General features: G+C 39.6%; 2 protein-coding genes and 1 long non-coding RNA gene across 7 annotated transcripts in view; 1 reads left to right on the top strand and 2 right to left on the bottom strand.

Annotated features, from left to right (window-relative positions):
* The window catches only part of LOC127433808 (BRCA2-interacting transcriptional repressor EMSY-like), a 30,475-nt gene extending 16,452 nt beyond the window's left edge, over positions 1-14,023 (bottom strand). Inside the window, exons 1-13 of one of the 2 annotated variants that reach the window (XM_051686036.1) lie at positions 13,973-14,023; positions 12,198-12,251; positions 10,825-10,930; positions 10,580-10,679; positions 10,415-10,489; positions 9,650-9,825; positions 9,386-9,547; positions 6,046-6,305; positions 5,554-5,788; positions 5,257-5,484; positions 2,869-3,018; positions 630-803; positions 407-543 (exon numbers count right to left, since the gene is read on the bottom strand). In XM_051686036.1, the coding sequence (XP_051541996.1) occupies positions 407-543; positions 630-803; positions 2,869-3,018; positions 5,257-5,484; positions 5,554-5,788; positions 6,046-6,305; positions 9,386-9,547; positions 9,650-9,825; positions 10,415-10,489; positions 10,580-10,679; positions 10,825-10,927 (1,800 nt within the window). In that variant the 5' untranslated portion in view covers positions 10,928-10,930; positions 12,198-12,251; positions 13,973-14,023. Of the gene's footprint in view, positions 1-406; positions 544-629; positions 804-2,868; positions 3,019-5,256; positions 5,485-5,553; positions 5,789-6,045; positions 6,306-9,385; positions 9,548-9,649; positions 9,826-10,414; positions 10,490-10,579; positions 10,680-10,824; positions 11,012-12,197; positions 12,252-13,972 lie in introns of both variants that reach the window. The other variant, XM_051686034.1, reaches the window with a different exon arrangement.
* Positions 14,024-18,973: 4,950 nt separating this feature from the next.
* On the bottom strand, positions 18,974-24,883 carry LOC127433828 (NHL repeat-containing protein 3-like). The gene is made up of 7 exons (XM_051686080.1): positions 24,719-24,883; positions 24,281-24,436; positions 24,044-24,194; positions 23,710-23,910; positions 23,531-23,622; positions 20,173-20,285; positions 18,974-20,048 (listed from the first exon to the last, which is right to left on the bottom strand). Exons 1-7 carry the CDS (start codon positions 24,854-24,856, stop codon positions 19,808-19,810), a joined length of 1,092 nt encoding a protein of 363 aa, XP_051542040.1. The 5' UTR covers positions 24,857-24,883; the 3' UTR covers positions 18,974-19,807.
* On the top strand, positions 20,294-23,520 carry LOC127433833 (uncharacterized). 4 transcript variants are annotated; one of them, XR_007895947.1, is made up of 3 exons: positions 20,294-21,115; positions 21,390-21,480; positions 21,573-23,520. It is a non-coding gene; the product is annotated as an uncharacterized LOC127433833 (long non-coding RNA). The 4 variants fall into 4 exon arrangements; XR_007895949.1 differs by having other exon boundaries at positions 21,299-21,480; positions 21,665-23,520; XR_007895945.1 differs by having other exon boundaries at positions 21,299-21,480.
* Positions 24,884-25,304: the final 421 nt, after the last annotated feature.

Raw genomic sequence — 25,304 nt, 5'->3', positions numbered from 1 at the left:
CACAGACACAGTCTCATAAAAAGATCTTAGGAAATGTCAGTATAATTGTAAAGGATAATGATCAGAATGTCGATTTTTAAAGCAACAAAAATGAATCATTTGTATCTTGAGTTGCACAATTATTGTATGTGTTTGTCTAAAATGCTGTCGCAGTAATCGATTATTCACATGTCTAAATTTAGGCGGTCTCATGAAGTCAAAGCTTCTGCAGATCATTTGCTGTAAATTCTGTCATTGTCTACACAGCATCATGCCGCTCAAAACTCATAAGACTTTCCTGTCAAACGGTTTTTCCCCATACTTTTATGTGTGCTAAACAAAATTTGTACCACTTACACTTCTATCAAACTACTAAGTGTTTTTTCCTCTGGCCTGTGAGATGCTTGACACCCCTGGATGATCTTACCCCTGCATTTAACAGTGTCGTCACCACATTCTTCCCCGGCAGCCCCTGGATGGTCGTTCCCTTCCCAGTGGTCTTCTGCACCACGATCACGTTGGGTTTAGATGTCATGGGGATGGTGGTGATTTTAGTGGTAGTTCCTGTCAATAAACAACACAACATTGATGCGACAGCACATACAACCCTGATCTGCAGTCTAGAATCAGAATACACAGTTATTTCTGACCGGACACCATGTTGCTGGTGATGATTTTTCCTCCCAGTGTGGCCAGTGACTTGGGCACGACTGTAATGATGCTGCCGCTGGTGGTTTTGACGTAAGTGGCTCCGGCGGGAGAAGTGGCCACACGAGCGCCGAGAGCAGGACTGACTGACGGACGCGTGTATGTCGCATGAGTACCTACAAAACAAACATGACATCAGACATTATCCAACACAATTCAACATGTTCAATGCTCAGATGATGCCGAGTAGGAATGCACCGAAATTTCGGCCACTGAAAATGTTCAGCTGAAAAATGGCATAAAATGAAAGAGAACAAAAAAGGCCGAAAACTTAAACAGCAACTACTACTTTAAAATCCGGTAACAGAAACACTCACATGGAGTAAAAGCATTGTTTATGTTTCACATTAAAGTCCACATCTACATAAGTGAAGAGATCACTCTCATGGTCATTAGTGCATTAATGAAGAGTGTTTTCCAATAATTGACCTTATTCACAGCAGCGCCATCTTTGATTTTTGATGTGAAAGACAATGAGGCTGTGCGGGATAGATGTACAGTCTCTTCAATGGGTGTACTGCAGTCTAAAAGTGTTTTTAGATCATTCTGTGGACAAAACATTGAAAAAACTTCATTTCAAGAATATTTCGTAGACAAAAGATTCCAGACAACATGAGTTGTGGATAATCAGATGTGATCTAGGAGCTTTTTACAGCTTTATACCGTTCATGCCATTGAAGAGATGGCAAGTCTTTCCCTCACACCCTCCCATTAAAAATCAAAGATGGCGCTAGCGTGAATAAGGTCTGTGTGTGTTTTTGCTCCAATATGACATTATAGAAGCATAAAAGCACCATTAAACTAGTCTATATGACTCATGCATTATATTCAAAGTCTCCTGAAGCCATACAATAATTTTGTGAATCGCAAAGGATACATTAAAATTGGGTTGTTGGCTTGTTAAAGTGCAAAAAGTAACACGTAAAATATTGCAAATGTCATTTTTGTGCTTTTTAACATGCATTTATCAATATATTTTATTTTTTGTCATTCTATTCTATTTAAAAATGTATTTTCCTTTGACAAAATGTGTTCCATAATAATGTGGCATAATGATGGCATAGCCCCACCCATGTATGCCTGCAGGATTTCAGCTCAGGATACACACAGAAATAGGACCAAGTGTTCCCTTATTTTAGAGACAACACCAAAGCATTCAATTCTGGTGACTTTGAGAGAAGCACTTTTTATGTATGTAATGTATCTATTGGCTAAAGCATTTTTAAAAGAGACTATTTAGACTAGTGTCAGAAATGAAAGTGCTTTGAAATTTGCAGATAAATCAGAAGTGTTTCGTTTTGATAATTTATGAATAAACTGCACTGTACATATTATTGCAATCAGTAAAAGCATCAAACTCATCAAATATCCATGTGTCATATGTTGTTGGAAAGCTCTCAAAGAGATAATCAGATGTATAGATCATTAGATAATCCACATGAAGCACAATGTTACATATGACCACCAGGAGATGGCGCCAAATACATGACACAGACTCAATGATGACTCAAATGACACAGAATGAAACTCATTCTGTGAAATCTCATTACTAAAATCATGTCTGCATGCTATGCAAACCTTTAGTCATTGTTGTGTTTGCATGTGTAATTAGTTCTTATGTACAATTATTATGTTTTATTTGTTTGGAGATGTTTTTGGACACTATGATAAATTATTTTTGATTGCTTTGTCATATCAACACAAATGCTTTCTCAGATACAGTTGACATGATTGGGAACAAAACAAAAGTTTTTTGAAGCCACCTTATTTACACCCAGAGATATATAATGTCAAATAAGAAAAAAAAAAGTTTCTTAGGCCGAGACTCTCAGAATGTATCATAATCTATATCATTATAATGTTTGAAAAGTTTTCTTTACAATGATGCCAAATACTTGACCCTCCTTGTTTTTTATAAGCCTTTAATTTTGGGTATGCCACTGAAACAGGAAATCTTTAAAACATTTTTTATGTAATTCTTTTCTGTTTACTCTATTTTATAATGAAGTGGTTTTGATGCATCCCCAATAATAACAATTAGAATTGAATTATTCCAAACAGTCTTATTCAAAATAATATATATTTTTTGGTTTCAGACAAGAATTTTCAAGATAATGCATACTCATCTCCACAGGACATTCATTGTGTCTGGGCTGATGGGGTTAAGGGTCATTGTGGTACCTGTGGCAGCAGACACCAGTTTGGTGGTCATTATGGCTCCGTTGCTGCTGACGACCATGATTGGGGCGGAGCTACTGCTGGGCAGAGCAGCACTGGAAGGTTTGGGTAAAATCTTACTGGGCTGCATCTGCTGTGTGATGATCTTCACACCTGTAAACAAAAACACTGATTCAGCACAAGTTCAGCTCTATCATACGGCATTAGTGGCATAATGTACACTACATCATGTACCGTTTCAACTCGTCCCAGATGTTTTCTTAAAGAAACATCCCATTTACAGTAATGCACTTACTCACGATTCATTTCAATGTATGATATGATTCAATATAATAACACTTCAATGACAAAACAACAGCTGACTTTAAAGAACAGAAAGGGTATTAAAAGACACATTATTCAATGAAAGTGGAGTGCGGGATCTCATCTTTGATGGACACACACATTACACAGGAGAAATGTTACGTTTAATTTCAAGCACTTTTCAACAAAACAAGGTGATTCTCCAGGTATTCCAGTAGTTACATTTCTAAAAGATAAATTCAAGCACTTCAAGGACCTTGTGCGAACCCTGTAAATGCAATACAGTAGAAAAAAGCGACTTTGATGTTTGACGGGTTATTTCATTGCCTTGTGTATTTCCAACATGAGTGAATGAGTGTAACCACAATAGGGCTGGGCGATATGTAAAAAATATTTCATTGATAATCACCTTAAAAATATTGCGATATCCGATTATATCGTCAACCCCCCTGCTGAGGGTCACTGAATATTTTTGCTTTATTGATTTTGCTTCAAAAATGTAAAAGCAATAAAAATAACGAAGTGTTAAAAAATCTTTTCTAACCACCTCCCCAAATCCAAACCTTACCCATCACACAAGTATTCATCTACAACAACAGGTGGAAAATTACTAATAGCCTAAAAATTAAGAACTAAAGACAATGCGAGCCTGGGTCTCTCAGCGAGTATTGACGCTGACTACCACACCTGGAGTCACGAGTTTGAATCCAGGGTGTGCTGAGTGACTCCAGCCAGGTCTCCTAAGCAACCAGATTGGCCCGGTTGCTAGGGAGGGTAGAGTCACATGGGGTAACCTCCTTGTGGTTGTGATTAGTGGTTCTCGCGCTCAATGGGGCGTGTGGTAAGTTGTGTGTGGATCGTGGAGAGTAGCATGAGCCTCCACATGCTGTGAGTCTCCGCGGTGTCATGCACAATGAGTCACGTGATAAGATGCGCGGATTGACGGTCTCAGACGCGGATTTCTCAAACAGTTTTCAGATGACTGAAACAGAAAATAAATAGTGATAACTCTTTACATGCATGTGTTCCACAGGACACGCTTAAAAATCTAATCAAGTGTTTCTTCAAGCGCGTGTCTTTGTGTTTAACAGCATTTCTTGTCATGTGTTACTCTGAGACATCTTACAGGTCACCCAACACTGTTGCAAAATTACCCGCTCATGAAATACCTGCATTTGGATGAGGAGCTTGCGAATAAGGAGCTGGACTGAGCCTCGTCGCATTTGGTGGATGACGGGTGCAAATGTTACACCCTGGGCTAGGGGTCGACCGATATGGTTTTTTCAGGGCCGATACAGATAATGATTATTAGTAATCAAGGAGAACGATAACCAATATTTGGGGCCGATCATTGCCATTATGTCTGTCCAGATGGAAGAAATTCAGGGTTCGGACCCGGACCGCTAATTGGTGACCGTTGGCATAGAGTATTGTGATGTTTATTGCAAATTCAGTATCTGCATTCTTACCTTTGAAAACAGCTTGTCCTCTAATGATGCATCTTTCTCTCACTGTTTTCCTCTTTGCCAACTCTCCCCCACGACTACCGAGTACAGTGTCGACTGGCCATTTACTCGTGACATGTAACCAATCCGATAATACTGTGGGCGGGACATTGAGCCAGACTACAAGCAGTAACATTTCAGAGAGAGGCGGTGGCATCAGAGCCAACAGAGCGCATTTTAAAGTTTATCGTAATCAGGTCAGACAAAATAACGATTCCGATAATTAGAAAAATTATGAATACCAGGGCCCCTACCCTGGGCTACTGTTTAATATATCTAGCGACTTCACAGGTACATGGTTTTGCCATTTATTGATATTGTCGATCATCGTCTGTCAATGAGTCAATCAGGAGATTTGTAAGACATCATCGATATTCAATAACATCGTCCAGCCCTAAACCACAATTGAACTTATTAAAAACTGATGGACGAGTTGAAATGAGTTTTTGTGGTAATCGACATTACGCCACAAATGCTTACGTTTTTTTTAAACACAGAATTATCCTTAAACAACTGGGACTCATGCAGGTGAATGTGTGATGTTTGTGTGTTTTGTGGTGTTGTGCTGGTGTGTGTGTCTGACCTGACTCTTGTTTGATCTGTATGGTGGGTTTGGCACCGGGGGACGTGCCGATGCTCTGAGCGGAGGAAGAGACGGGTGACGCCTGCAACCCTTTAGGAGACACCGATTGAACTGCAGCCGTCTGTGTGTGCGCTTTGGAAATCTGCAGGATCTGCGGCGGAGAGCCAACCAGAGCTTTAGGAGACGGCAAACGCGTGGAGGCCACTTTCACTGCAGTGGACGACCCACCTGTAACACACACACAGTAATGTACACACTCAAAAACATCACACACACTTCCAACACACAGACACTCACCCTGTGCGATCGTGGACATCACCACTGAAGGACTGGAGGACACCACTGTCGTCACGGCAACAGGACTGGGTCCCGGGGCGGCACTGGAGCCCGCTGATATCACCATGGTCTGTTTCTGATTGGCCACCATGAGCGCACCACTCGACACCAGCTTAGACATGGCAGCGTAGTTATGAGACTTCGACAGGATGTTTGGCACAAAGTTTGAGCTGGGAGACGTCGTCACGATAATAACCTGAGTGACAGCATGAAAACTAGCTTTATGTTTCTTAGTTTTGAGCTCATGCATTTGTTAGTGTACTCCTAAACATTTATAAAATAACCTTTTAGCACATATACATGTTTAAAATTAAAAAGAAGTCATCTTGCACTACACAGCTTTTTGTCCAATCAAATGCTCAATAGAAAAATGTACATTTCCCTGATTTTATCCAGGTGTTCTAGGAGCGGGTGAACCCTGCGCGACCTCTGATGGGCATCAAACAGACTGACCTTCTGTGTGGTGGTGTTGGTGGTCTGTGTGGAGGGTTTGGTGAAGGTGATCTTCACAGGTGACATGTGCGGCGGGAGAGAGTTGGCGATGCTCTGCATCAGGTTGCTCATCTTCGGGCTGCCACTCACAGGAACCGTGATGGTTTTAGAAATGGGCGCGACCACTTTAGGCACCTCCTTCAGCAGCACGGGGGAGGAGCTTGAGGAGTTGGTTCTCCGTCTCTTACGAGGTTTCTCGTCCTCATCTGAGCAGCTCACACCTGACAAACGGCAAATAACAGCATTGACCAATCAGCTGTGAGCTCTGCTTCAAAACCTAATGAGATGCCTACCTAGACAGCATTTAAAAGACATTGTGTATATCACGATATGTAAATATCCATGTGTGCATCTATCAGTGGGGATGGCTTCATGTGAGACTGAGATAATTGACAAAACATGGACAGTGATTCATTTTGTGTTCTGCACTTCATAAGCGCTAAATATGCTTCTCATCGTCTCACGCGTATCTGTGTTTCACGTGAGTGTTCACACTATCTCTGGAGTACACAAGTGCCTATGTGAGTCCAGCAGGCTTCCCGAAATTTGTGTTCCTGAGTCAGGAGAGCAGAGCGGGATTACTCACGCTACTCAATCCGGCTTCACTCGATATCACGGCGCAGACCACAAAACTTACGTAACCCAGTTTTTACCTTCGAGTTCTATGGAGGAAGTCAAACATCTCAAACACTAGACAGTCCAACAGTTTAACCGCCACTGACGAGGAAAACAGCTGTAAGCTGGCAAAAAGCATCCCCTTGTAAAACCACCATCCCCCTTTATATAAATTGTGTCATTTATAACAAATCATGCAAGTAAAATATTTAATTTCGTACGTTGATAAATAACAGACTTTAAATAAGGCCGATTCGCCGTTCAGAATTAGATTTCGACATCTGTGAGGTTGCCAGATTTCTATAGGTGAAATCCCCCAATCAGATCTTGACACTTGAATAGTTTGGATATATTCTGCCAAGGAGATGCTTTAAGGTGCAGTCACACATACATTTGCACGGCGAAATTACAGACATCTCAATGGGAATCCACGCGATCGTGAATTTCATACGATGGACTTTCGGTAGTGAAGAATTCCCCATCGCGGATTTACCGAGTTCAAGTTTGGTGAACTTTGCAGAAAACTTTCACCGCATTGACCAGTAGGAAGCTGCTTGGTTTGGCAGTGACCGCTGAGTGGGCGGTGCTTCGTACACAGCTACACTGAATATACACAATGGACAAAGATATCATTTCAGCATTGAGTTTCTTTTTAACTTAACTCTGCCAGAGAATGAAGTGCAGCATTAAAAAGAGTCTGCTTGGCAGTTATTTCACACGCGCTCAGCATCCGCCCACGTCATCTTCGCCTGCAGAATTTCACCGTGCAAAGGTATGTGTGACCGCGCCTTAAATCAGGCAATCTGGCAACCTTGAGCGTGCAAGTTCTCTTATGGCTGCGTAAAGACGCCGGTTTTCTGAAAACTCTGGCAAACAGCTATGTTGGAGTTTAGCGATGGGTTGACTTGTCCTTCCTAATGTTCACATAAAACTTAGCGACTCAAGGTAATGCAAGTTTTCAAAAGTTTTGCACACTTTCAAAAATGGCCAAGAGAGGGGGCCTGGGTATCTCAGCGAGTATTGACGCTGACTATCACACCTGGAGTCACGAGTTCAAATTCCAGGGCATGCTGAGTGACTCCAGCCAGGTCTCCTTAGCAACCAAATTGGCCCAGTTGCTAGGGAGGGTAGAGTCACATGGGGTAACCTCCTCGTGGTCGCTATAATGTGGTTCTTGCTCTCGGTGGGGTGCGTGGCGAGTTGTGCGTGGATGCTGCGGAGAATAGCGTGAAGCCTCCACAAGCGCTATGTCTCCATGGCAACGCGCTCAATAAGTCACGTGATAAGATGCGCGTATTGACGGTCTCAGACGCGGAGGCAACTGAGATTCGTCCTCCGCCACCCGGATTGAGGCGAGTCACTACGCCACCACGAGGACTTAGAGCGCATTGGGAATTGGGCATTCCAAATTGGGGAGAGAAAGGGATAAAAAAAAAAAGAAAAAAGAAATGACTTTTTTCAAATAGTGATGGTGCTGTTTACATCAGTAATGTCCTGACTATACTTTGTGATCGGCTGAATGCCACTTTGGTGAATAAAAGTACCAATTTCCATCCGAAACAGCAAAATCTGTACATTATTCCAGACTTTTGGCCCCCAGTGTATGTATATACATATATATTTTTTTATTATGAGTGTATGGTCAAGTGCTCATGGAAAAGATGTGCCTTTAGCCATTTTTTGAAGACAGAGAGTGAGTCTGCTTCACGGATGGAGCTGAGAAGGTCGTTCCACCAATGACGTACAGTGAAACCAGATGTCCAGGAAAGTGTTTTGGTGCCTATTCGTGATAGTTATGTTTATGTTGGGCAAAAAAAACATAAAACAGAGTGGACATCTTTAGACCCTCAATACTGTGTGTGAAGTTTTAAAAACATCTGATATTTATTTTGACATTTTTCTGAAAAGGCACATTTCAACTCAAAATTGACATTTACTCCAAAAAAAATGTTTTTTACTTGATGGTTACACCACATGACATCTTTAAAGTTTTAAATATTTTTGTTGAAAATACTAAAGGTTTTTCAAAAATGTATGAAACCAAATTGGACACAAATATTACATTTCTGAGAAAATATTTGTCAATGACCCATAAGTATCAGACACCCCCGCATATTTCAATCTAATTAAAAATGGACAATTTTTATTATTTTTATTTTTTCCAATTTTGCCATCAATATCTGTGTGCAGAGTATCATGATGTTACCTTAGCAACATGCCAACTCATTAAACTCTATTAAAATCAACTGTGAGTCGAATCTCCTGTACGCATAACGCTTGAAACATTATTTGTTTGGCATGTGGCGTTATAATCTGATTACAAAGTAATTCGTTACTATGAACAATGAACTAGAAGGACGTACAGACATTATGTAAAATTCATTGAGCAGAAAAATATATTTTTTTCTGTGGAAGTGTTTAAGAAAGTAACTTAAAAGTAATTAGTAATGTGATTATGTGTAATCAATAATCTGATTACAATTTTTAGAGACATAACTAGTCATCTGTATTTGAGTAACTTCCCAACACTGCTTATGAAGTTCCTTTCAGTTGAGATGCTGCTTTAAATTTACATTTATGATTTGACGCCTATTTGATCAATATGTGTGTTTCAAAATTGAAACCGTGAAACACTTTAGAAGGTTTCGAATCAGTGTGTGTGTGTGTGTTTGTGTCAGTGACGTACTCTTGACGTAGACTGTACTTCCGCTGGGCAGCACCACAACGTTGGAGGCGGGGCTTGCAGGTCGAGGTGATTTAACGGCTGCAGCTGCACTGGAGCTACTGCAGGGGGCCGATGCGCTGGGAGGAGTGGAAGTGGTGCTGGTGTATGAATAACACACCACCACTGCAACACACACAAACACAACGTCACCATCAGTGTGTGCACACACAATCATGTTCTCAGTATAGTTTGTGTTTGTCTTATTGCTCTCGTTTGACTCTTGACCTTCTTTATTCCCAGTTTCAGCGGGCAGGAGCAACGATGCGTTCTGGTGCGCTGTAGCATTAGCCATTGCATTAGCCGTCACAGTGAACGCTGTCTGAGGAACCAGTCTGGGCATCAGAGGAACAAGACGACGGCCCTCGATAGACCACTCTGACGAACTGTTCGGACCCGATATGCTGCGTGAAAACAGATTCAAATTATATATATATATATATATATATATATATATTTAATTTTTCCTTTTCTCCCCAATTTGGAATGCCCAATCTCCAATGCGCTCTAAGTCCTCATGGTGGCGTAGTGACTCACCTCAATCCGGGTGGCGGAGGACGAATCTCAGTTGCCTCCGCGTCTGAGACCGCCAATCCGCGCATCTTATCACGTGGCTTGTTGAGCGTGTTACCGTGGAGACGTAGCGCATGTGGAGGCTTCATGCTATTCTCCTCGGCATCCACGCACAACTCACCACACGCCCCACCGAGAGCGAGAACCACATTATAGTGACCATGAGGAGGTTACCCCATGTGACTCTACCCTCCCTAGCAACCGGGCCAATTTGGTTGCTTAGGAGACCTGGCTGGAGTCACTCAGCACACCCTGGATTCGAACTCGCGACTCCAGGTGTGATAGTCAGCGCCAATACTCGCTGAGCTACCCAGGCTACCCAAATTATATATATATATTAATACACAGTTGTATACTGACACTCAAAATGTACCCGACTAATTAAGAAAGTTCAGTGTAGTTAATAATGATCAGACTTACTGATAAGCGATTGTGTTCAAGCGCTCATCATTCACAGCTCTGCGCACCTCCGCTCGATGTCGCTCGGTGGAGATACTGACACAACAAACATCACAATTCAGTCTGTAGAGTGGTTCAACAGCACACGAGCATCTGAATGTTTGCAATCTGAATCAGTTTTGATACCTCAGGACTCTGCCGAGTTCTCCGAGCAGCTCTTTCTTGTCTTTAGTGAGATCTCCTTGAGCACGGAGTGCGCTGACCACACCTGCATACGCCTCGAGTTCTGCTCACAAACAAACAAATAAGAAACAATAAATACTGCACTTCATTCATTAATGTGCACAAAGTGGAAAAATGAAGAGCAAAGTATTGCTACATTTCTTACACTTGATCATTAAAAGTTTAAAGCGATTAATTGGGTGTCTCACCCAGTTTGCGCAGGATTCGCTTGCATTCATCTCGGCTTAGGTCGAGCAGCGTGGGCCACACCACCGGCATGATGCCCGACAACGGCTTCTCCTGCTGAATCATCAACTTCACACACACACAAACCATCCGACTGAATGCCTCACTATTACTATCATAACGTTCACAGAATCAGTTCACACCCTGGCACTGAATTAAACGTAAAAAAAGAACAAAAACTGTTCAATTTAAGAAAAGCTCTTCAACAAGTCCATAATAAACAATAGAGATGACAGTAGGGCACAACAGGGCTAAAGGCACACCTTAAGGAAAATTAGCTTTTTTTCTGCTCACAAAATGTACCAAGATTGAAATAAATTATTTATTTGTATTAAATATGGATAATTTGTGTGAAAATAAATTATAGCAAAAGGTTGTTTTAATTATAATTCAGTTTTAAAAAAAAGGTGGTGAGGGAGCCTTTTACCCACACTTGGGGTAAAAGGCCCCCACACCTGGCTTAAAAGTACCCCACGTTTGGGGTAAAAGTTCCCCACACTTGAGGTAAAAGTACCCCACATTTGGGGTAAAAGTTCCCCACACTTGAGGTAAAAGTACCCCATGTTTAGGGTAAAAGTTCCCCACACTTAAGGTAAAAGTTCCCCATGTTTGGGGTAAAAGTTCCCCACACTTTAAGTAAAAGTACCCCACGTTTGGGGTAAAAGGCCCCCACATTTGTGGTAAAAGTTCCCCACATTTGAGGTAAAAAGCCCCCACACTTGGGGTAAAATTGCCCCCACACTTGGGGTAAAAGTGCCCCCACACTTGGGGTAAAAGGCCCTTAGGGGGTTTATAGTGATATTGTGTAAATATAGGGGCAATAGTTATAGTGCAATATTTGTCAACTAATACAAATCACTTTGAGACAGCAAGATGCTTTTTTGAGTAACAAATTAAGATAATAATTACTCAAAATAAACACTTCAGAAAAGTGTGCATCATTTCCTGTTAATTTCAATCACATTTGGTATTTCAAAACATCTCAAGTATTCTATACAGAAATTAATCTCTATTGTGATTGATAACGGGGGGCTTTTTACCCCAAATACCATCCTTTCATTCATTGAACAGTTATTAAAAAAAAACTGCTGGTTTAATCACCTTGAACAAAACTGAAAATTATAAATAAGTATTTTGTCTCAAAATAAATGTGATAATTTCAGGGATTTTCATTAGATACATAAATTGGCAACATTTTAAAAAATATAAAGAAATTATATCAAATTGACTCAAAATCAAACTTTAGACATTACACACAAAGATCTCATGGATCAGGAAAATAAAAAAAATAAAGTGCCTTTACCCCATTGTACCCTACAGGAGATATTTCACTCACCTCTGTCTGATGGAAACTCTCTCTGTCTCTTTAAGAGCTGAAGATCTTCATATCCTTCAGGTGAAACACATGATCAAAGTGATGTACATATCAGTCAGTCTAAAGGCTTGGATTTTGAATTAAAGATGTTTCATAACGTTTCGGAACTGAAAGCTTCCTTCCAGTAAAAAAACAACAACATTTAGTTGAAAAGGACAGTTCACCCAAAAATGCAAATTCTGTCATCATTTACTCACCCTCATGTCATCCCAGATGTGTATGACTTTCTTTCTTCTGCAGAACACAAATGAAGATTTTTAGGAGAATATTTCAGCTCTGTAGGTCCATACAATGCTAGTGAATGGTGACCAGAACTTTGAAGCTCCAAAAAGCACATAAAGGCAGCATAAAAGTAATCCATAAGACTCCAGTGATTTAATCCATGTCTTCTGAAGTGATATGATAGGTGTGGGTGAGAGACCAATATTTAAGTCCTTTTTTACTATGAATCTCCACTTTCACTTTCACATTCTTCTTCTTGTTTTTGTTGACTTACATTCTTCATGCATATCGCCACCTACTGGGCAGGAGCGAGAATTTATAGTAAAGGGGCTTAAATATTGATGTTTCTCACCCACACCTATCATATCACTTCTGAAGACATGGATTAAACAACTGGAGTCATATGGATTACTTTTATGCTGCCTTTATGTGCTTTTTGGAGCTTCAAATTTCTGGTCACCATCCACTTGCATTATAAGAACCTACTGAGCTAAAATATTTTACCATTTTTCTTCATTTGTGTTCTGCAGAAGAAAGAAAGTCATATACATCTGGGATGACATGAGGGTGAATAAATGATGAGACAATTTGCATTTTTGGGTGAACTGTCCCTTTAAACTAAACTGCACAAATGGCTCAGAGATCTACATGCTGATAATACACAACCCTGAGCACATCAATATTACGACCACTCTTTTATACAACTTATGATTTAAAGAAAGTTGAACTGTAGTTTCATCCAGTCAAGTAATAAGAAAGAAGTAAAATAAATACTGTTTCTAAACAACACTACTATTATTCCAATTGGTACAAAACAAACAATATGAGTGAGACATTTTGAAAGGTTTGTCACAGTGTAATTCAGGTGCTATAGAGATTGATATTGAACGATGTGGTTATTAAAAATTACATTGGACTTGACAGTAACCCTGCAGTCCATTAGTGTGTGTTTTCACATGAGAAGAGGTTAACAAAGGTCATTTAAGTGAACGCCTTAAAGGTACAGTAGCAAAAACAGCCTGTTTAATTGTAAGGGTGGAAAATTATCATTAAACATTTAATCATGATTGGTTTTGATGAAGAAAAAAAAAAAAAAAAACCTTGACTCAATAAGTGGGCCTCAGATAAAAACTACTGTTACACAGTCTAAAGATGCAATAAGATGTGTTTAAAGATTTATAATCGCATCACAACAGTGTCATGATGTTCAGCGCTGTCAGTTTTATTCATGTAAATCCATGTGAAATATTTAGTCTGGCAGCAGAATAATAAACGCCCTTTTTAGATGCTTGTCAATATACTAATCATGCTTTTTTGTTCCTTCTTTTTTTTTTTTTTTATCAAATTATCGTGAAGTGTCTGTCTCGTTTTTCATAGCGAACACATCTAAATACAGTATTAAACCACTCGATTCACTGCTGAGCTGTGTATGCGTGTTAAACTGCAGCAGATGATCAGTATAATGAACAGTGTTTCATTTAAAATCACAGCTGAGAGTTTAATTCTGTTCTTACCTTCATTTGTGCACAATCTTTAACATCCGCCATGTTTATCTGACGGGCGCGCGCACAGCTGTCCAAACAAAATCCCCAAATGAAAGTACAAATATCTTTAGTTACAGTACAAGAAAGCATCTGGCTGAGTCTAGAAATATTTTTAGTGCTTTATACATTTTATCGAGGATAAAATTGATATGTATTATCATATAAATGAATAAAACACCTCTAGACCGCTCAGGCAGTGTATTGGGCAGCACATTGAGGATGCGCGCTCTCGTTGTTGACATTCTTTTGTGCGCTGGAGAGAGAAGCGCGTTCACGCGCCCTGCACAGGCGTTCACGCGCATTATAGTTTTACACAGATGTATTTATCAGAGCCATTCTAAAATTGAGCCTACAAGGTTAGCATCAAAACGCATAACCAAAGTCGTTTTCTAGCGAGTCAGTCCACTGTTGGTCATCTTTGGCGCGCTCTCGGTTGGCTATTTCCAGTCATGATAGTGCAGCTCCTATCTACTTGAATGGGGAAAGACCAAAATCTAAAAAACGGTCGGTCAAGATTACGATCAAAAAACATATTTACAGTCAGCAATAAAATCTGACAATAATGGAATCATAAATGGTGCTTCTTAACCTCATTTTACGCTAAAACCCGCAATTTTAACGGCTTGTATAGCTAATGCGCATGCGCTTAGCGAGTTGATTGACAACTGATGTCTGTATCTAAAAGGTGATTGGCTGTTTTTCCTGTAAGGCGGGACTTCCTTTCTACATCCGTTGACAGTTGGGCGCTCAGAGCTCTGTAGTTGAGCGTTCCAATTTCTCCCATTCATTTTAATAGAAGAGGCCCGTCTCTGCTGAAGTGTGTCTCCGCATAACGCAACGCTGCGCCGCTGCGCTGGCGAGGAGACAAGAGGCCGGTTCTTTCTGAATGGATGTCTATGGAGGAGATGCTTCCGCGTGCTGAATAAACTACTTTTGTGAGGAAACAGCCCACCACTTATTGATTTGACCACCTGTCCACTAATCTTCAACATGTTTTACACTAAACAATCCTTTTGAGATTAACTATGTGTGGAGTTTACTACGATAAAAATGCTGTTTTATAAGAGATGTCGGAGTAGAGAATGAAGCAACTCCTTTATGGCATTAACAAAAACAAATGAGCAAAAACTGTATCGATTAATTTAAATAAGTGTTTAGTATTAAATTATGATACATTTTGTACAATATTGTATTTGACCTAATAAAACATAAATACATTTATATATATATATATATATATATATATATATATATATATATATATATATATTTTTTTTTTTTTCCCCCTTTGACTTTTAGGATTCAACAATTAAATTAGACTTAAATAAATTGTAATGATTAATATATTATATATGTAATTCTATTATTGTAATGACTATTTTGACTGCTGTGTATGCCCAGTAATGCTGCTATAAAATAAAATATATATTTTTAAATAGATTAAGACTCGTGCCGCTGTAATGGATCAATTGGGGATCATGTTAGCTGGGGATGTGTGCGTGCACGTGGATAATTGTACTTGAATTGTCAGCAGATTTGTTCAATGTGAATTGTCAATGAGTAAAGAAAAGATGCCTTATCATCACCGATCCTCCACCTGGTCATGTAGTGGTTAGACGGAGACGTGGAGAGGCCTTCAAGCCACCATGTCTCGCACCCACTGTGAAATTTGGTGGTGGATCGGTGATGATCTGGGGGTGCTTCAGCAAGGCTGGAATCGGGCAGATTGAATCAAGTCACATACAAGGTTATCCTGGAAGTAAACTTGCTTCCTTCTGCTCTGACAATGTTCCCCAAATCTGAGGATTGGTTTTTCCAGCAGGACAATGCTCCATGCCACACAGTCAGGTCAATCAAGGTGTGGATGGAGGATCACCGGATCAAGACCCTGTCATGGCCAACCCAATCTCCAGACCTGAACCCCATTGAAAACCTCTGGAATGTGATCAAGAGGAAGATGGATGGCCACAAGCCATCAAACAAAGCCGAGATGCTTGAATTTTTGCACCAGGAGTGACATAAAGTCACCCAACAGCAATGTGAAAGACTCCAAAATTTATTTGGAATTTGGGAGAAATTATGTCAGTACTTTTATAGAAATAAAACAAAAATTTAAATTTTACTCAAACACATACCTATAAATAGTAAATCCAGAGAAACTGATCATTTTGCAGTGGACTCTTCATTTTTTCCAGATCTGTATATATATATATATATATATAAAACTGGATCACTGACGCAACAGGAAACTGCCAGCCGAAGGTGAAGCCATTGGAAGTGTTTTGAGCAGCCATCTTGGTATGCCCAAACTGCCATAGAGCATCAATGACTGACAGGTGAAAACACACCCGTTTCACCGTCTGCTACCTGCAGATACAACACCCGCCCTCTAGTGTCAATCATGTTTAATGTTTGATTTGCTCATTATGGATAATATTTGTTACGAGAGAGAAGATATACGTGGATCACGATGACAGAGATTCACCTGTCCCGGTGTTCAGCACAATAATCACCAAAGGAAGCAGCAAAAACTGTCCACAAGTTGTAATTAAAGTAGGAAAAGTTGCAATATCTGCTTGTTTAGGGTGACAATGCGTCCTTACCCCCGAAAGGGACTTTAAAAAAGTTTCTACTTCGTCTTAAATGCCCGGGATTTTCCTGTTTTCATACTGAAGCACTCGCTGTTGTCACACATGGATACATGTCATAAATACGTGTTCGTTTGCTATTTAAATCTTGCGTATCAGTTTAATTTTATCCAGCTTTGCTTTGTGTGTCTCCCTCTCTGTGCGTGTGATCGAGAGAGCGCTCTTATTCAAGTGACCGCGAGAAAAGGCACTTTTTAATAAAAACATAAAACAAGTAACTCTGAACAAACACTTGGATGATCACAATAAATGTCTGTTTGTATCTTACCTCAGTTTCAGTGAACTTGTTTACATTCAGCTGATCTGTTCGCTGATGAAGTTTGTTAGTGATGGATGCTGTTGATATAGATACTCATAACTCGCTCGGACTTTCAAGAAACAGGAAGAATCCCCGACTTTAAATAAATAATTACATGTGTAGGACGTTTGCGTTGTAGGGATGTACATGCAGATTTCAGATATAAAATCGTTAATGGATGATTAATGTTTATTGGCTGAAATTAGATGATTTCCTATTAACTCTGTTGGAACATTGGAATGTTTGGGAATAGTAATATGGTGGCGCAGTGGCTTCACTGATGTGACATCATGAGCAATCCAGTTCCATATATGCACTTTTTTCCTGAACGCGGAAGTGTTCCACGATTCAACTGTTTTCAATTTCCGGTCTCCAGTGTTTTCACTCGCATCGGCGTATATTCTTAGTGGGTAATGTAATGTTTAAGGTATTACATTTGTAAAAATTGCCGATACATCACAGAGTCGAGATGACCATTTTTTTTTATAGACAGTGCTTCATCTGAGTGTGTAGATGACATGAAGTGATGGTACGAGGTTAGTTACATTGATATAATTTTTATTTATTTTTTTCTCCCCAGTTTGGAGTGCCCAATTCCCAATGCGCTCTAAGTCCTCGTGGTGGCGTAGTGACTCGCCTCAATCTGGGTGGCGGAGGACGAATCTCAGTTGCCTCCGCGTCTGAAACTGTCAATCTGTGCATCTTATCACGTGGCTTGTTAAGCGTATTACCACGGAGACGTGGAGCGTGTGGAGGCTTCACACTATTCTCCGCGGCATCCACGCACAACTCCCCACGCGCCCCACCGAGAGCGAGAACCACATTATAGCGACCACGAGGAGGTTACCCCATGTGACTCTACCCTCCCTAGCAACCGGGCCAATCTGGTTGCCTAGGAGACCTGGCTGGAGTCACTCAGCACACCCTGGATTCGAACTTGTGACTCCAGGTGTGATAGTCAGTGTCAATACTCACTGAGATACACAGGCCCCCCACGTTGATATAATTAATTATTTAGTTAGTTATGATAGCCAACAACTGCACAAGTTGAACCTGAAATTCATTTTTACACTGAATTTCTTGCTCATTGTGAATCGCTCGTTTTGGCAGTTTTTACATGGCGTCTCGAGAACAGAAATAGAAAACAGGCAATTAGAATCATCATGGTGCCGCCCAGTGGTTGCTCAGGAAAACTGTGGATATCAGTGGATATATCTCAAAATCTACCACAAGAAAAAGTGCAACAAAAACTGTAAAAAAACTCTGAATGCGGACCATTGATGTCAGCCGTTATATGACTGACCAGAGAACACTCACGTGATTCAAGCTGACCGTTACGCTCTCTACAATGGGCTGATATCGCTGTTTTTATTTACACACTTTTATCCAAAGCGACTCACAAATGAGGAACACTAGCCTATATATATATATATATATATATATATATATATATATATACGTACAGTATATGCTCTTTTCTTTGCCTTTATTTCCAACTTCTGTTATCTAAAGTAGACATACCTGTATATGCACATTAAAACTGAAAGTGAAAGCCAGAACAGACCATTTAAAATAGATAGGTTCATTTGCTGAAGAAAATGTGAGTGGTGCTTGTTGTGGCAACAACTCGTCACCACAATGTCCCACCAACTGCCCCAAGTTGAAAGAGCCCACCCCATGTCTCTATGATGTTCTGGTGCAGAGATATGGCTGGGGCATTTTGCTATGCGGTTGCTAGGGTGTACTGGGTGGTCGCTAAGGTGTTGTTAGGTGGTTGCTAGGGTTCCTGTAACTCAACTGATAGAGCTTGGTGCTGGCAACAACAAGATCATGGGTTCTATTCCCAGTGAACACAAACTGATAATAATTTGTATACTCTGAATGAACTGTAAGTTGCTTTGGATAAAAGCGTCTGCCAAATGCACCAATGTGAAGTGTGCTAGGTGGTCGTAATAATAATAACAATAACAGTAAAGTTTTGCTAAAGCAAGCACTTCCCAACATGATAAAACACACACCCCCATAAATGGAACAAATGTCTTTATTTAAATACACATTCAGATCGTTTTACTCTGCTGCAATTCAAAAGTGCTATATAAACACAAATGAGACTTTATGTGGAATATATTCACATATCATCTATAATGACTTGATTTCACCAGTCAAAGACAATAAAATAAGCCAATAAACTTACTGATTATTAAACCAGTTCTGCATCATTCATATGATCAATCAACACCACAAACAAACACTGTAAACTTCTCAACGCATTCAAGATATACAAGAAACCTCAGTCTTTAAAATGTCTTTATATCAGGCCTATTCAACTTCATCAACAAGTGGGCCTGATGGGAAAAGTCTTCGGGGTAAAAATAGAATAACGCTATCGAGACAGACAGACAGACACAGTTTAATTGATCATATAGATACCTCATGAAGTCTGAATACATGTACCATTGCACAACAACAGGATAAACAACAATAACTACTGTATAAACAATCACAGTTTCATTCAAACATCATGTTTACATCACCATCAGCAAAATGCAAACCATGTAAAAATCAACAATGCGACAATATGTATAAAATCAACTTTCTAGAGAACACATACACACGCAGTGAAAAACAAAGACCTTCTATGATTCTTTTATGCAGAGTGAGAATCAAGCATCTCAAATTAAACTTTGATTACACTCTGATTGTAGAATAAAGTGTTTTGACTGGTAAGTGCGGCACACAGTTATTCTCAAGCTAAACCCGTTACAAACATCTCAAGTTTAACAGGTTTTTTTTTAATCTCTTCTTACTGTACTTCTTTAAATGATTAGACTCAGTGCGGTCTAGTTCTTAAGGTGATTTTTAAACACTCACAGGTGTTACAGGTACAAACTTCTGGGCCTGACTGGCACCAATTTCAGCCACATACAGATCTCCGCTCCTCTGGTCCAGATCCACCAGGTGAGGCTTGATGTCTTCTGCCAACTGTATCATGCCGATCACATGACACTGACCGATGATGCCAACAGGTGGCGCTTCCAGCAGTGTGATCTGATTGGTGTTTAACTGCGCCACCACCATGTACTTCTGGTCAGGTGTGAATCTATAGTGTAATAAAACAATATTAATATATATTCTTCTTTATGTGTATATTACTGTTCATGATGAAGTGACAATAAATGACTTTAGCACTGATAGTTGAGATACAGGATCTTATGATCTCATACCTGACAGAATACGGAGCGTCTTCTTTAAAACAGCTTCCCCAGGATCCGAGCCAATCACCTGTCACTGAATTAAACACCTGAATGCGCTTATTCCCTCTGTCTGCTACCCACACCTGAATAATAACCATAAAGAACGTGAATATGAGCAGGAATATAGTGTCAGTTGAGTCAGTACTGCAACAAAATCAACATGGAATGACATTCCCAACTCATTTTACTTCCATATGTGAGTAAAACAGGAAATTCAATAAGAAAACATTTTTTCCCATCAGACATCGATTGGATCATGAAAGACGATGTTACAGAAGTGGGGCAAGTTATAACATTATGATAAGGGATTACAAAAACAAAACAAAAAATTTCCCTGGAATAACATGAACTGATGAACTGCTCACAATAAGACCAAAAACTTGTAGACAAGAAAGAAAAAGTGTCGATTGCATTTTATGTTGACATACAACAGATGCAAGTTAATAATGTGCAGGTTAAAATAAACGATTCTCTTTTAGTTAGCGTTAGGAATTCCGATTCATTTCAGTGAGTCGGTTCTTTTGGACGGTTCATGTACATGTACAAGTTAAAATAATCGATTCCCTTTTAGTTAGCGTTAGAAATTCCGATTCATTTCAGTGAGTCGGTTCTTTTGGTCGGTTCATGTACATGTACAGGTTAAATAATCGATTCCCTTTTAGTTAGCATTAGGAATTCCGATTCATTTCAGTGAGTCGGTTCTTTTGGACGGTTCATGTACATGTACAAGTTAAAATAATCGATTCCCTTTTAGTTAGCGTTAGGAATTCCGATTCATTTCAGTGAGTCGGTTCTTTTGGTCGGTTCATGTACATGTAAAGGTTAAGATAAACGATTCTCTTTTAGTTAGCGTTAGGAATTCCGATTCATTTCAGTGAGTCGGTTCTTTTGGTCGGTTCATGTACATGTACAGGTTAAATAATCGATTCCCTTTTAGTTAGCATTAGGAATTCCGATTCATTTCAGTGAGTCGGTTCTTTTGGACGGTTCATGTACATGTACAAGTTAAAATAATCGATTCCCTTTTAGTTAGCGTTAGGAATTCCGATTCATTTCAGTGAGTCGGTTCTTTTGGTCGGTTCATGTACATGTAAAGGTTAAATAATCGATTCCCTTTTAGTTAGCGTTAGGAATTCCGATTCATTTCAGTGAGTCGGTTCTTTTGGTCGGTTCATGTACATGTAAAGGTTAAATAATCGATTCCCTTTTAGTTAGCATTAGGAATTCCGATTCATTTCAGTGAGTCGGTTCTTTTGGTCGGTTCATGTACATGTAAAGGTTAAGATAAACAATTCTCTTTTAGTTAGCGTTAGGAATTCCAATTCATTTCAGTGAGTCGGTTCTTTTGGTCGGTTCATGTACATGTAAAGGTTAAGATAAACGATTCTCTTTTAGTTAGCATTAGGAATTCCGATTCATTTCAGTGAGTCGGTTCTTTTGGTCGGTTCATGTACATGTAAAGGTTAAGATAAACGATTCTCTTTTAGTTAGCGTTAGGAATTCCAATTCATTTCAGTGAGTCGGTTCTTTTGGTCGGTTCATGTACATGTACAGGTTAAATAATCGATTCCCTTTTAGTTAGCGTTAGGAATTCCGATTCATTTCAGTGAGTCGGTTCTTTTGGTCGGTTCATGTACATGTACAGGTTAAATAATCGATTCCCTTTTAGTTAGCGTTAGGAATTCCGATTCATTTCAGTGAGTCGGTTCTTTTGGACGGTTCATGTACATGTACAAGTTAAAATAATCGATTCCCTTTTAGTAAGCGTTAGGAATTCCGATTCATTTCAGTGAGTCGGTTCTTTTGGTCGGTTCATGTACATGTAAAGGTTAAGATAAACGATTCCCTTTTAGTTAGCGTTAGGAATTCCGATTCATTTCAGTGAGTCGGTTCTTTTGGACGGTTCATGTACATGTACAAGTTAAAATAATCGATTCCCTTTTAGTAAGCGTTAGGAATTCCGATTCATTTCAGTGAGTCGGTTCTTTTGGTCGGTTCATGTACATGTAAAGGTTAAGATAAACGATTCCCTTTTAGTTAGCGTTAGGAATTCCGATTCATTTCAGTGAGTCGGATCTTTCGGACAGTTTAGGCAAATGAACAATTCACTGATTCACTTGATCCCCGCGCAGCCAAAGCGACTTTGCTTTTCTTTTTTAAACTAAATATTTTAGTACATCGCTGCTGTTTATCACTATATTTTGATTCAGTTATATAAAATAGATTGTTTTCTAGTTTTATTAGTGTGTACAATATATGTACATAATCCAATATTATTTAGCGGCTTGAGCAAAAACCGATCGGCACACGTATTTTTTTACCCTCTTCCTCCTGTTTCACTTTGCTTGTAAACTTTACCGGCAATTATTACCGGCTTATAAAATGTGCGCAAGTGCTGTTCTCAAAGCTGTTTACATTTCGAAGTCAATTATTAGACATAGGACCGATAGTGGATTTTGCTGATACCGATAACTAAGGTGGTGGGAAAGGCCGATAACCGATAAATCGGCCGAAAGTTTTTCTAATTGATTTATAAAATGTAAATTAAAAATATTATTCTGTTTAATTTTTTCAGGAAAAGACAAAAAGTCCAAAATGAATAAAATCCCAGATGCAATCTTTTGTTCAACCAAAATCCCAATTTGATGTATAACACGGGACTTTTAAGTATAAACAAGCCCGAAACACACCGGGGACTCTTATTTTGAAGTGCCGAAATGATGAAAAAACTATCGACATAAATTTTTGCCGATAACTGATAGTTCCAAAAAGCAACTATCGGCACCGATTAATCGGTAAAACTGATATATCGGTCTACCTCTAATAATTAAAAGTCTCATGTAATCGCGAGTTTCTTATATCGTTGGTTTTTTTAATAAGCTGTTTTTTGATAGTTATGACTCATAAATTATGAGCGTCCTGCTGTGCGTGTCACGCTCAGTGTCGGCTGTTAAACTTACTGCTGATGTTTCTGCCTCACAAATACACAGATTTGTGCGGTGATGTCTGTGTAAATAAAACGACATGTTTGATGTACTGTAGCACCAGGACATGACACCGTTGCTTAGCAAATTCGACAAGCTGTACCGTTACATATGGCATTTGCCAATGATGTTCTCGCCTCTGTACTGTAAGTGTGTTGCTCTGTTGTCCTGTGAGCGCTCAGCGCCGCCTCTCCGGAGACTGTTCCGCAGCTCTCAATATTGCGCTGCTTTGTTTTAGTTACACTATAATGTGTTTGTTTATGTATCGTACGATATATATGGTATTGTATAGTGAGTGTTGTATTGTATGATACGATATTTTTTGACACCCCAAATTGACATACTCTCTGGTAGTTGTCGACGGCCACACTGTGAGGGATGTAGAACTGAGCGAGTCCCTGTCCTTTCTCTCCGTGCATCCACAACACCTGCAGATCTGACAGAGAAACACGACGTGAAATAATCAATCAATGCACAACTACAGTGAACAAATAAAGCCAGCTGTATGACATCAGAGCGACACCTTTAGACAGTTTAATGAGGCGGTTGTTCAAGCCGCCGTCTCCATCCACTATATAGATTTCTCCAGAAGTGTGGATGAATATTTCTGCTGGCTGGTCGAACTGAAGTGGACTGAGAGATGATCCCGCTTTCCCTGGAGATCCTAAAACCTGCAGCAGCTTTCCCGACGGGGAATACTGCTTTATAGTGTGACCGTACGGACCTGAACACACAAACACAGAACTGTTTTACTCACACAGTGTTTTCTGTCAACCATTATTCAGTGCATTATGTTAGATTCAGGATCCAGTATGAACTTCTTCAGTTGCATTGACAAAAGCTCCTGACAAACCAACCATTCCCGACGTCTGTGATCCACACTGAGGGGTCGGATGAAGCGTTGGCCAGGAAAATCCCATGAGGCATCTCCAGTGTGCTGGTATTCCACGCTTGCAGGAACTCTCCGTCCGTACTGAACACTAACACTTTAGGAACATTATCACCTCTCTACATGGAGCAAACATACACATGAATATCAGTGACTGAACACTGCATGATCATGTGACCCAGAGCAGACTGTCAGATTGGCTCACCTGTGACACATACACTAAACCAGCAAGATGATTGACAGCCACTCCAAACACCTGACCGGTGAAATACTCGGGGTGTTTGGGCCACGAGAGGTCCAGTTTATACAGCACCTTCCCTGAAATCTTAAAGTCACTTTTAGATCTGGATGCCACACTCGTCTGGAAACAAACAAGAGAAAACCAGTTAGCAAACCAGTTCGACCAGCAGCACGTTTACTGGAGCAGGAACTAATATCTGTAAATTACCCCCCAAAATATCATAGTAATAACACTGACACTATGACAATAACATGACATTGTATTTATGTTTAAGACCACCATGGCATTCAGTAAACAGCATATGATACATTATATCACCTCTGAAGGTAATGTCGTATACAGCACACTACAGTTATTATATATTATATAACATTTGAACACACTCATTCCATCTGAACTCACGTGCGAGCTGATGATTCCAAACAAGAACATGATAAAGATAATTACTGCCATGGTAACAGCGATGAAACAGCAGTAATTTCGTCTTCTCATAGAGATCAATAATCGATGTATCCAGCCAGCGCTTCCTGTTTGCGTCATGTGACGACACCTCGACGCGGATTGGCTCGCACTGACAGCTGGACTGTGACGTCACTTAGGCATGAAACAGAAGGTTGACGATACGATATAAATATAAGGGTCTTTATTTTATGGTTAACCTTTTTATTTTGTTAGCTAAATTTGTGCACACTTAACCCCAACTGTCTGGATTGTTATTGTAGAATTAGAAAATTATTTTTAATCTTTAAAGCTGTTAAATAATAAAGTGTACTATGATGATATGTTCACAAATCCCCCTTAAGTGATGTAATTTTTCTGACTCTGTTTCAATGCTATGCTTGTGCTATTATGTACATGTTTGTTTAAACTTTGTCTTAAATAAAAAAACGAAAAAAAAAAAACAAAAAACTTTTTGGATACCCCCCCCAAAAAAAATAAATAAAAAATAATAATAATAATAATAATAATAATATATAATAATAATATA

This window comes from Myxocyprinus asiaticus, chromosome 43, assembly GCF_019703515.2.
Source record: "Myxocyprinus asiaticus isolate MX2 ecotype Aquarium Trade chromosome 43, UBuf_Myxa_2, whole genome shotgun sequence".
Lineage (NCBI taxonomy): Eukaryota > Metazoa > Chordata > Actinopteri > Cypriniformes > Catostomidae > Myxocyprinus > Myxocyprinus asiaticus.
The sequence above is the reverse complement of the archived record's forward strand: the minus strand, read 5'-3'. Positions and strand labels throughout refer to the sequence as shown.